Below are 12676 nucleotides of genomic sequence, written 5' to 3'. Positions count from 1 at the left end.
TGATATAAAAATCACACATAAAAATATTTATATTAAATATACACTATCACAAGCACTCTGTTTTCACTTTGTATCCGATTCTACCTCTGTCACTTGTTTCAAAATCAACTGCACTGGCGAGAGAAGATTCAAGTCACTATCAGTAATCACATGACAAGAGTAATACAGCTCATAACATAATGCCTAGAAGTTTATTTTGGGAATGTAACATGACTGGTTAAAAAGAAAATTTGGTAGAAAAGCTTTAAAAGTACTTCCAGTAATCAGTCTATAAAACCAACAGCTCTTGACAAAGACGGCTATTGTGGCACTCACTGTGAACTATGCTCTGCCATTATTCAGAATACTTGAGGTCTATAGTGTGACTGTGTATCATCTCGGTAAAAATAATAATCAAAAATGTCACTCGGTAAAAAAATTATTAGTTTATAGTAGAATGGTACTTCAGACAAGACTTTAATATCATCCATTCACTGGCACATCTTTCTTTTTTCACAGCTCTCTTAATTTCTTACTGATGCTGATCTTTTTCTTCCATCCTTCCCTTCTTTTTATCTTACTCATGTTTTACTTCCTAATCCCTTCACTATTCACCACTGTTCCCAACTTACTTTTTTTATTTTTTTTATTTTCTTTTTACATCTATCTGCAGTACGTTTTCATTTTTAATTCCCTCTTCTTTCTTTTTTCTTGTTTAGCCCTGGCCTATACCTTTCCACAATATTCTCTCTCCTCACTTATTTGCCTTCTTTTATTTTATTTCATAAGTTTTCAATTACTATTACCTGATCATTTATTTCCATTAGATTTTTACTACCACCAAGACATTTAAATTTTGTACACAACCTAATTTGCTCAGTTTCTACCATACCTAACCTACATTTTTGTCTATTCTTTTGTTTATCATATTTTCTGCTTTCCATCATCTTTGCTTCTTTAAACAATGAGGGCACAATGAATGCTTCCAAAAGTTTCCATGCATAATTGACACAAGCTTCAAATTATGCTGACTATAGAGTTTAAATGTAGGTGCAGTGGTATTATGGAAAACAATGGCTGTAAATTACTAACCAATATGCACAAACATTTTTTACAATAGAAATGTCAAACCAAGTTAGCATTCATCTAAGAATTACTAACTGTCAGTAGGCTGGAACAGTTCAACTACACATGTGAAACACTTTGAAGAAGATGAAATAAAAGAATAAGTGAAATAGTCAATAACAAAATTTTATAAAAATGGCTGTTAGAAATCTGTAATAAAGAAGTACAAAAGTATTAAAAAGAGATAGATGAAATGTATTCTAACCTAGGGTAAATAATTTTTTGTCAGTTCTAAGTGTCACAAGGCGACAGATGGAGAAACGTAGACATACAGCAGCAGTTGAGCATTTAGGTTACAGATCTTGGAAGTTTCCCTGGTGTACTGAGTACTTGACAATGTTAGAGGACAACAGCCAGTCCTCATCTACCTTCAAGCACAATATTTTACTAGCCACCTGCCTACCATCTTCAAGTAATGTCAGTGGCAGCCAGTTATCATGTGTGACATCACACTGTAAATATCACACTAAATTTACGCCATTTTGCTTCAAATGTGAGCCTAAAATTACTACATTTCTCCTTGCATGCAAGCTAGAAACCACACTAAGATTGCCATTTCTCTTCAAATGCATGCTGGCATGCAAATAAAACTGATGAAAATGTATTCTGTAGCATTCTCTCTGTGAGAACTAGAAACCAGTATCAAGTGCTGAAATGATTGTCAGCCATACTACAATCAACTCAGATAAGCAATGCAGATGTCCGTTTTCTATTGAGTGTGCTCTGGTGTGATGTCATCACTTCGAGGACTACAAGTGCTACATTGCTCACAACACCATGTCAGTATTTTTTCTTTCTTTAATTGCACTTAGCGTATTGTGCAAGCATAGAGTATGAGGTATTTTTAAAACTCCATTGTCATGACTCCACTGTGGTCAAGTGGCCTAAAGCATTGACTAGTAATCTGCAGACCCAGGTTCAATTTCCACCAATACTAGCAATTTTCCCCATTTATTTTTTCCTCACAATGTTATATTATTAATCATAAAATTTAAAAACAACAGTTCAATTTATATACATAAAATAATATATGTGATTTCTTCCTGATTACTACTCTTTTAAATCAAAAGGCTATGTGCTAGATGGTGGTAAAACAAGCATATATACAAGGAAGAGAATGGAACTGTTTTCTATAGATGATCAGCAGATGAACTGCTACAGAGGCCCTTTCCCAGTAGATGTTTGGAGGAGAAAGTGGGATTTAAAGAGTTACGTAGATGCACTTCAAATGTAAATTTATTGACAGAGGCCCATAAATACTTGCAAAATATTTTGATCACTTTCTTAATAGTCCAAAAGCAGCCCATAAGCGCAAATACTTAAACACCTATTAAAATCTAGAAGAACATTTGCCCCAACTACCACAGGAATTGAAGAAGTTACTAAAATCTTATAAAGTTAGTGGAGAAGACTATTACAGCAGAGCTTCTGAAGTGGTCTCTACCAAAAATAAAATAAGCTAAAATTAATCTTTGAGAAAACTAGGAAAACAGAAAAACTCCCAAGCAAGTGGAAGGTGGCCTTGATACATCCAATATACATAATAAGGGCAATACACAAGACATTAACAACAACAGAAGAATCTCTTGCAACCAGCTGTATGTAGCATATAGTCCAAGATTGAAATAAACAGAGCAGAAAAAATGCTGGAGAGTAATTTAGGCGAATATCAAGGTGATTTTAGGATCAATCTGCAGTCAATCATCTGCACAGAATACTGAATTCAAAAGGTCATTATTTTTCTTTGAAAATGCATGTTTTTCACTTGCAATGTTAAACTATTAACTACAAAACTTAAATATATTTAAACAGTTCAGTTTGCACATGTAAAATTAACATACTAAATCTGGTTACAATTACTACCATTGTAAGTCAGCAGGCAATAGGCCACCACATTGTAGCACATTGGCATAATTTTGCACGAGCCACCACTGGGTAATCTCATAGATTACAGAAGTAAACAATGGAACCACATTTAGATGAGGAAAGATGAAAGATTACCTGAAAGTTGATCCATTACTAAACAGAAGAATGAACAAATGTTGGCAGATCAGTGCCACTGGAATTCAGATGTAATGTTTACAGACTGTGGAATACATTATAGCACGTATAAGGTTTCTTACCATCCCACATCCACACAAAGTGCAAGAACAACAAATTCCTACCCACCAACTTTTTACATATTGCAATAACAGAAATTCTTCTACAGTTGTTAAGGAGAAACTTTTACAGATTGTTTTCAAATTTTACTTTGATCTCTCTCAGAAGTTTCCATCACTGAGTAAGCTACAGTCATTCACCTGAGAGAAAGTTACAGTCATTCACCTGTGTTATAAGTTTGATGCAATACAGTGTAACTAAGCAGTTATTTTGGTATTGCCTCCTTCTTCCAATTTATACTTAACCCATAACATGATAACTAGTTTAAACCTTCCCCCTCCCCCCACCCCATACACTCACATGGATGGTTGCACCAGCTGCAAAATAATTTTTTGAGTCGTTAGCCTGTACCAGCCATATAATCTTTGAATATGAAAAGAGCCTCCAGCTCTATTCAATACAATTACTCTTTTCTTCCAAAAAGGAGACAATGGCTCAAAATGCATAGTCAATGAGTGTTCTCAAGTTTTGTCCAATTTTCCTATTAAATACAATTAATCAAAGGTGAACTATTGATTCAAACTAGAGAATTAAGAAATAGCACAGATTGATACATGTGAATGTAGACTCTTCCAGTGTATACTGTTGGTTAAACGTTCTCGGATTTCCAACAAGTTGGCAGTGTTAAAATACAGGACATTTCAATGAGTGTCATACTCATCATCTTGTGGTGAAGTATCCAGATATGCAGATGCTGTGACATTTATAATAGTGGGAGTGCCCTCTTATGGGTAGCCACATACCATTCCAATGGCATGCGCAGCGGGGGGTTGAGGCTGCAGTGGCGGGGTTGGCAGTTGCTCCATTTGCATCTTTGAGTGGATATTCCAGCTTTGTCTAGCAAGTTGGGCAGTGCTGGTCGAGCTCTCATTGTATCGTCACTAACGCCGGATTTCTAGCTGAACTTAGTTGGTATCCTTTGTCTTTGTTGACAATACTATCGTGAACTCGTATTTCAATGGATTTCTTTGGGTTCCTTTATGACGCTGTCCAAATAGTCAGTTGTTCAGCAAAGCACCTTGGCTTTCTGCATATGAAAGGTGTGGTCTTCCTTGAAGCCATGCTCCGCTATCACCGATTTTTCTGTCTGCTCTAGATGCACATGCCTGATGTGCTCCTCACAGTGTTTCGAAATATTGCATTGTGTTGGCCCACTACTGTTGGCCACATTCATAGGCAATGCTGCATATTCCCAGTACATTCACTTTTAGTAAGTCTTTTGCAGAGCGAAGTTTCATTCTTTTGTCTTCAGCGGTGATCAGAAGATGGTTCTTATGTAGGATTTTTCAAGCAGCCACACAATTTTGACTGAGAACAATCCCTGTTACAGAAGGAAAGTGAGTCTCTTGTCTTTTTCTTCCTCTTCCTAGTTTCCAGCATCTTGACTCTTCTAATTTGCACTTCACTGTACCCATTTTTGCAGAATACTTCCTTCAGGTGTTGTAGTTCCTCTGAGAGGCTTTCTTAATCGCAGATGACATGTGCCCTATGTACCAGGGTTGTCAGCACTTTCTGCTATTGTGCTGAATGATGGCAGCTTGTTGCATGTAGGTATGTGACTTCCTCCTATACGCAGAATACCCTAGTGTACCATCTGCCTCCTTCCTTATTAGTACCGTATATCCAGGAATGGCAAACAACCATTCTCCTCAATGTTTCAACATTACTACGATATTCATGACAGTTCCTTGGCATGACTACATGGCACTGCTGTCTCAACATTCTGAGCCACAAATAGTTTAATTCTGTTGTAAATGCACTGACAGCCACCCACTTTAAGTGTGTAATGGAGAGTTTTATGAACAGATGGATGGAGCGACCAAGGAATCCCCACTAGCTCCAGAAACAGCAAACATCTACATGAAACACATTGAGGAGGTGGCTCTTCAAATCGCTCACTGGAAACCCAAGCACTTATTCCACTATGTTGACGATACGTTTGTGGTAAGGGAATATGCTGGACAGACAGTGGACAAGTTTCTGGCCCCCCTAATGGCATCCTTCAAAACACTGCTTTCAATACCACGAAGGAAAGTTGCTACTCACCATATAGCGGAGATGCTGAGTCGCGATAGGCACAACAAAAAGATGCACAACAAAAAGATTCACACAATCTGTGTCTAATGCTGACAAAGGCCTTAATGGCCGAAAGCTATAATTGTGTGAATCTTTTTGTTGTGCCTATCGTGACTTTGCATCTCTGCTATACGCTGAGTAGCAACTTTCCTTCTCTGGTATTGTTACATTCCATCCTGGATTTTCCATTGTTTGAAAACACTGCTTTCACTATAGAAGTACAGGAGAATGGTTGTCTCCCTTTTCTAGACATACTAATAACAAAGAAGGCAGATGATACATTAGGCCATTCAGTACAAAGGAAGAAGACACACAGACCTGTACCTGGGTACAAAGAACAGCTACCATTCAGTGAAATGGCAGAAGCTGACCACCCTGATACATACAGTATCTTCATCTGTGATGAAGAAAGCCTCTCAGACCAGCTGCATCTGAAGGCAGTGTTCCACAAAAATGGGTTCAGTGAAGCACAGCTTATTAGGGCATTCAGGAAGATACAAGATGCTGGGAACTAGGAAGAGGAAGAAAGAGACAGGACACTCACTCTCTTTCTGTACCAGGAACCGCTCTCAGCCAAAATCATGAGGCTACTTGAAAGATCCAACATAAAAACCATCTTTCAACCACCACTGAAGTCAAAAGAGTGGCTTGGCTCTGCGGAAGATCCAGTAAAAATGAATGTACTGGAAATATACAGCATCCCTGCGAATGTGGCCAACAGTAAATTGGGCAATTGCAGCGGTGCATTTCGAATTGTTGCGAGGAGTCCATCAAGCATGCACAGCTGGAGCAGACAGGAAAATCAGTGATAGTAGAGCATATTCTCAAGACCAAGGTGCTTTGCTGAGCAACTGCCTATTGGGATGGCATCATAAAGGAATCCACTGAAATATGGGTTCACGAAAATCTTGTTAACAGAGACTAAGGATACGGATTAAGTTCAGCACAGACTCTGGCATTGGCAGCAATACGATGAGAGAGCAACCAGCACTGTCCAACTCCTAACACACAGCCGAAATGCCCACACAAAGATGCAAATGGAGCACCCGCTACCCCGACCACTGCAGCCTCACCCCACCCCCCTCCATGCCTGCTGTCCGGCCAGACAGCACATGGTCACACAGTCAGGTGCAAGGGGGTCACTCCAATAGTATAAATATCACAGCATCCTCATACCTCACATCTCAACACATCACCAGAAGATGATGAGTATGACAAATCATGGAAATGTCATGGTATTTTAACACTGCCACCAGGGTGGAAGCCTGAGAGCTTTTCACCAGCACAAATTGAGTTTGTACACCCCCTCTCCTCCCCTCCCCCCTTTCCACCAGTTCTAACTAATATAATCTGTAGGATACCTATATCACAAGCTTGTCTCAGGTTAACAAAGTTTTCCACGTTTCATCTTTTGGGTTTTCTGCTCAAAGGCCACCTACATAAATTACATGTAATCCTTTTCTTTTGATGGACATTAAATGTGTAACTTACAAATATGGTGTCCAACACTGTATGAAGCATTATCTGGGTTTCTCTTTCCTGATTCCATAAAGTATCTTATTTGATGAAAAATGCTCTCATTACAGTCAACAGGGTGATTACGAAACAGCTCCAAAAATATACTCTAGGCATGTGCATCTATTCTAACACTTTCAAATAAGGAAATGGATGAAAGTAATTCAAAGCAAGGAAATGCATAAATTAAGAATATAACACTTTATAAAATGCGTAATAAATGGTTGTGGGGTTGACTCACCACTAATCTTCCCTTTGAACAGAAAACAGGAATTCTATGTACTGTAAGTCTTAACACCAATATGGTTAATTTGTTTTGTAAAAACTGATACAGGAAACAGAAAAATTAGGCACATTCTGCATGAAAGTTGCCTATTGGTTTCGCATCTTTTTGTAGAATACTAGGCTCGGGGGTTATGTGACAAGGTGAAAGACCACAGATCCAAAGGATTGGGATTCGATCCCCAGCCAGTCCTAGGACTTTAATTTGTCATTTATCACTTCTTTGACTGGTGGCATGCAAAGTTTCACCATGGCTCAGAGCCCCTGTTAAACTGTTAAGTCCCACTGCAACTGGCTGGATAAGTCAGTTCAAAGGCTGATGGAACATAACAACATACCACCTCACCATGCTAGTAAAGTACTGTTGTGTTCAAACCTTTAGAGAATTACATAACCATCCTCTGTACCTGGAAGTATTGTTCCTTCCCACTACCTGCATAAATTTAAAAACTGGAGGTCACAGCTCTTATCACAACGTTTATTTTTTCTGAGGTTGTACCAGATCACAGTTTATGAGTTACATCTGAAATATACTGTCCAGTCTACAGTGCCATGAGTGATCTATTGACAGTAGTCAATTATTTTTTAGTAACAAACAAATGAAATGTTTATGCAAATAAAGAAATATCTCAATTATTAAATCATGTAATGTCAATCACATGGCTACATGGATTAAAATACAACATCAACATTTGTTAAACCACAGTCAGTGTCACAAATGAAGATGGACCACACAGTAAAAAGGCTGGGATAGTAATTTCAGTACTGCTGGCTGGAAACAACAGCTGTGGCACATTCCTGGAGCTACTGCAGTGTGTTCCTAAGCTCTAGCAGCACTTATAATCAGACAGCCTTTTACTATTTTGCACCTTAAGACAGCATATATTCTGTAAATGGCCTCTCACAGTTGTTCGTGTAATATCTATGACTGACCACCATCAGAATCCATGACAGCACACAACAAAAGCAGGGTTTTGTTAAGTAACTCACTAGGATCATGTTTAAAGTTTGCTTTGTCAATGACTTTCAAAATGAAGCAAAGATAACAGAAGGAACAATGGTGGCCAAAGCTATATCATGTTAGTTGAGCAGAAGCAGCCTAAATTCATGTGCTTTTTCATCATCACATTGATTTGGCAGTTATGAAATGTTCCATGAATTTGACTATAGTACACCACAGAAAAAAAATTACACTTTCTAATGACACACTGACTATGAATTTTTAATAAGACAAATAATGCAACACAAGTATACTTATTTGTGAAAATATGTAATTTAATAACATATGACTTTTCAATATAAGCTTTTACTTTACCTTTCTTTGAAGCATGTCCATGGAGGTCAATGTACAGGAAAAGCCCAGAATCTTCAGGGTTAAAGTTTTTCTCTATACCCACAAATGACACAGTATTACTCGCACCATTTTCTGTATCATCACTGCAGAAAACATCACATGCTGCAACACTAGGAGTGTAAGAACTACATTTACTAACAGTCACTGAAACACCTGAGCAACTCACACCATTTGTTGATGCTGCTGCTACAAAATTTTTCTGCTGGATGAAGAGATTTGATAATGCTCCTGCAGTGTTTGTTTCATCAACACTTGAAGAAGTATCTGAAAAATTCTGATTACATGTCACATTTGGAGCTATTGAAGTAGCAGTATAACCCTTCGAAATGCCATCACAGACACTTGCAACACTTTTGAATATGGTTTCACAGACAGCAGAGAAAACATTATTATCTGCACTTGTAAAACTAGTTTCAAGGTTTCCAGAAACAGCTTTCACTGAGGATATCACATTACTATCAATAGGTGTGTTATTAACAGTTTCATTTTCCTTTTCATACAAACTCAGTCCTGACACCTGGCTTTCTATAGTGCAGACTCTGTTTTGATCTTCTGAGGCATCTGTCCTATCTTCAGGACTTGAAGATAGTGGTTCATCATTTGGTTCATCATGTAAAATAGTATCAGATGACGATGAATTAGCACAGCTCCAAACACTTGCCACAGGAGCATCTGACAGTGCTTCTTCAATTTCTTGTCCAAAATGATAGTACCTGATTAGTGCGCGAGCAGCAAATATAGATGGATGCAGAGTAAGTGATGGATTCAAATATACCCTGTTAAGGTTAACACCACGTGTGTCAGTTCTATAATGTCCTTTTGCAACACCATCAGGGTTCAAGATTGGTACAAGTTTAAACACAAATGTTTTACGTAAAAGAATAGAAACAGGATCATCTCGATTTAACAGGAGGCTGAGAAGTCCATTCAACACGAAACTTGATGGTGTTTCACCAGGGTGAACACGGGCACTAATGAACACGACCTGGAAAAAAAAAAAAAAAGGAAGTGAATTGTGTTTTATTCATCTCATGACATACATTTGCAATCCATTTGGTTTGTATGAAGGAGACATATCAAAACTTTATAATACAGTTACAATGATTTTTTCAATAATAAATAATTGCACTACAATAAATAATAACACTATATGGATATTTCTTGGAATATGTAACATATTGTATCCAGTTCAAATTTCCAGTTTGTCATGCATTAATTCAGCCACTGAGTAAAAACACTTCAGTGTCAGTACCTCATATAGTTTTCTTTTAAGTGGACCTAAATTCATCTGCATCAACTTGTTCCCTTTTAATTTATTATAAATTTTCATTCCCATGTATTGAGGTCCCTTGGCAAACAGTCTGAGGTAGTGGATGGGGAGCATAAAATTTTCTTTGTTTCTAGTATCATGTGAATGTACAAAATGGTTTCCCTAAAACAATTCATGTCTGGTGTATAAAAATATAATCTCATATATGTATAGGGATGGAGAGTTAATATTTTATGTCTGCTAAATAATGGTCCATATGGTTCTTTGTGATTTGCAGTGCACACATTTCGAATGATTTTTTTCCTGTATTTTTAGTATCCACACTATGTTTGTATAGTTACCCCAAAAAATAATACCATAACTAATAATGCATATGCTTCTTTTTGTGTGTACATGTCAGTTGCAGTTGATAATATTTGCATTGCAAATGCAAAGCTGCTCAGTTTGTTTGCTAGGTATTCAATGTGTGCCTGCCAGCTCAAAATTTTATCTACAAGTTCTTCTATATCTTGGCTGTTGTGTACAATCTTAATCTGCTCACATTTTGACTGTTTGGTTTCGAACTAAATCATGTGAGTCTTAGATATGTTTAGTTTCAACCCATTTAGCTGAAACCGAGTTTCTAAGGTAGTGAGGGTCCTGATCACAGATTTCGGAACATTTTCCAAATCCTGATCTTCAACTAAAACATAAATATCATCTGCGAACAGAACTGATGGGGAGCTGATATTTAATGGTAAGTCATTAACACAAGAGAGAAATATGACTGGGCCTAATATGGAGCCTTGTGGAACACCCGGAGAAATTTTTTTCCAGTCAGAAAAATAAGCCATTTGAAGAGATGCTAACTCTTTGCTTTCTGTTTGATAGCTAGGAATTAACCCATTGTAGGGCATTACCACTAATGCCATACTTTTCAAGTTGGTAAACAAGCAATGCACAGTTTACAGAATCAAATGCCTTTGTGAGGTAGCAGAAAACTCCTGCCACATTATTTCTCTTGTCTAATGATGCACTTATTTTCTCACTGAAAATGTTCACTACATCTATGGTGTTTTTCCATTGTTGAAAACCAAATTGATTGTTTAGAATAACAGAGTATACCAAATTGATTGTTTAGAATAACAGAGTATTTTGCAATGAAGTTTCAGACTTGTGCAAAAGCAAGTTTTTCAAATATTTCAGATATGACTGGGAGAATCAAGACAGGACAATAATTTCCCATGGTCTCTCTTGATCCCTTCTTGAAGAGTGGTTTGACTTCAGCATATTTCAGAACCTCTGGGAAACACCCCTCTTCAAAACATTGATTTATTATTTGAGCTAGTGGGTTTGCAATTTTATGTGTACCACTTGGGTATTCCATCCAAACCTGCAGATTTTTTGTTTCTTAATGTTAGAATAGCATTTTCTACATCCTCCATAGAAACTTTTAAGAATTTTGTACAGTTTTCAGAGTTTTCACCTAGGCAAAAGGGATTTACTTTGTTATTATAATCTGTTACATCTACACTGGACTTTGCTATACTTATAAGGAATTCATTAAAGTACTCTGGTATTTGAGTTGGACTTACAATAATATTTCCTTCAATGTCAATTTTTGAAATTTCTTTGTTACAGGGTCTAACAGGTTTACTTACCTGGGAAGCAAAATCACAAGAGATGGTAGAAGCCGGAAAAAAATTGTGACCCAAATACAGAAGGCCAAAATTGCATTTAATCGGAGAAGGAACTTACTCACCAGCAACAACATCAGTCTGAAAATAAGGAAACGTATCATGAAAGGTTTCATTTGGAGTGTGGCCCTATACGGACGTGAAACTTGGACGATTGGAAGAGAAGAGAGAAGATGGCTAGAGTCCCTGGAGATGTGGTGCTATAGAAGGATGATGAAGATCAGCTGGAGAGACAAAGTAACAAACGAAGAGGTGCTTAGAAGAGTACAGGAAACCAGATCTCTGTGGAGGCACATCCAAATAAGAAGAGACAAACTTGTAGCACACATCCTATGACACAACAACATCATTGGAACAATAGCAGAAGGAGCTGTTGAGGGAAGGAATTAAGGAATTGGCAGGGGCGACCAAGGATATCATACATGCAACAGATCATGAATGACGTTGGATGTAACACATACATGGAAATGAAGAGGAAGGCATACAGAAGAGAGGCTTCTCTGCTGCAAACCAACTTCAGGGTTGAACACTAAAAGAAAGAAGATGGGTTTAACACCTGACCACACAACCTTTGTCTTATTTTTATGATTTAAAATTAGCATGTTATTTGCCAGTTGTTTTGCTGCCTTGACAACTCTTTTAAATATGGTTTTATAGAGTCTAACATAATTAATGAAATCAATATCTTTCTTTCCACGAACAATACGAGACTGGAATAGAAGAGAGAACCGATAGAGGTACTCAAAGTACCCTCCGCCACACACAGTCATGTGGCTTGCAGAGTATGGATGTAGATGTAGATTATATTTTAGTTCTCTGTGCAGTTGCCTTCTCCTTAAACTGGAAATTTTTATGCCCTGGCTAATCTACTTTAATTTATTTGTTATTTTATGGCTCCAGCATCTAGGTGGAAATGTTTTATTAAAGACACCAAGAAAACTAATTAGGAATTTCTCAAAGTTTTCATCACTTGAGTTACAATGATCAAAGGCTATGTTTTCTCTTTTAGCTTCTCACTAAATGTTAGCAAGTTTTCTTTGCTAAAGTTCCTGCTCATATGGGTTCTCATACGTGAAATGTTCCAGTCTGTCTGTAGCAGCTCAATGAACAATGCACAATGTTCTGAAATACCTAGATCTATACAAAATTTATACACATCTTCAGACACATAATTTGTTAGAACACTGTCAATACAGGTTGCTGATTGCCCATTGTCTCTAGTAGATTCAAAGAAATTCA

At 37.4% G+C, this 12676-nt stretch overlaps 1 protein-coding gene across 2 annotated transcripts in view; it reads right to left on the bottom strand.

Annotated features, from left to right (window-relative positions):
• Positions 1 to 12676, bottom strand: part of LOC126252758 (cytosolic carboxypeptidase-like protein 5) — a 178039-nt gene that overhangs the window by 59612 nt on the left and 105751 nt on the right. For both annotated transcript variants that reach the window (XM_049953680.1, XM_049953688.1), the window contains one exon: positions 8453 to 9476. In XM_049953680.1, coding sequence (XP_049809637.1) covers positions 8453 to 9476 — 1024 coding nt within the window. The remainder of the gene's footprint in view (positions 1 to 8452; positions 9477 to 12676) is intronic.

This window comes from Schistocerca nitens, chromosome 1 (genome assembly GCF_023898315.1).
Source record: "Schistocerca nitens isolate TAMUIC-IGC-003100 chromosome 1, iqSchNite1.1, whole genome shotgun sequence".
NCBI classification, from domain to species: domain Eukaryota; kingdom Metazoa; phylum Arthropoda; class Insecta; order Orthoptera; family Acrididae; genus Schistocerca; species Schistocerca nitens.
This window is presented reverse-complemented; position numbering and strand designations above follow the sequence as displayed.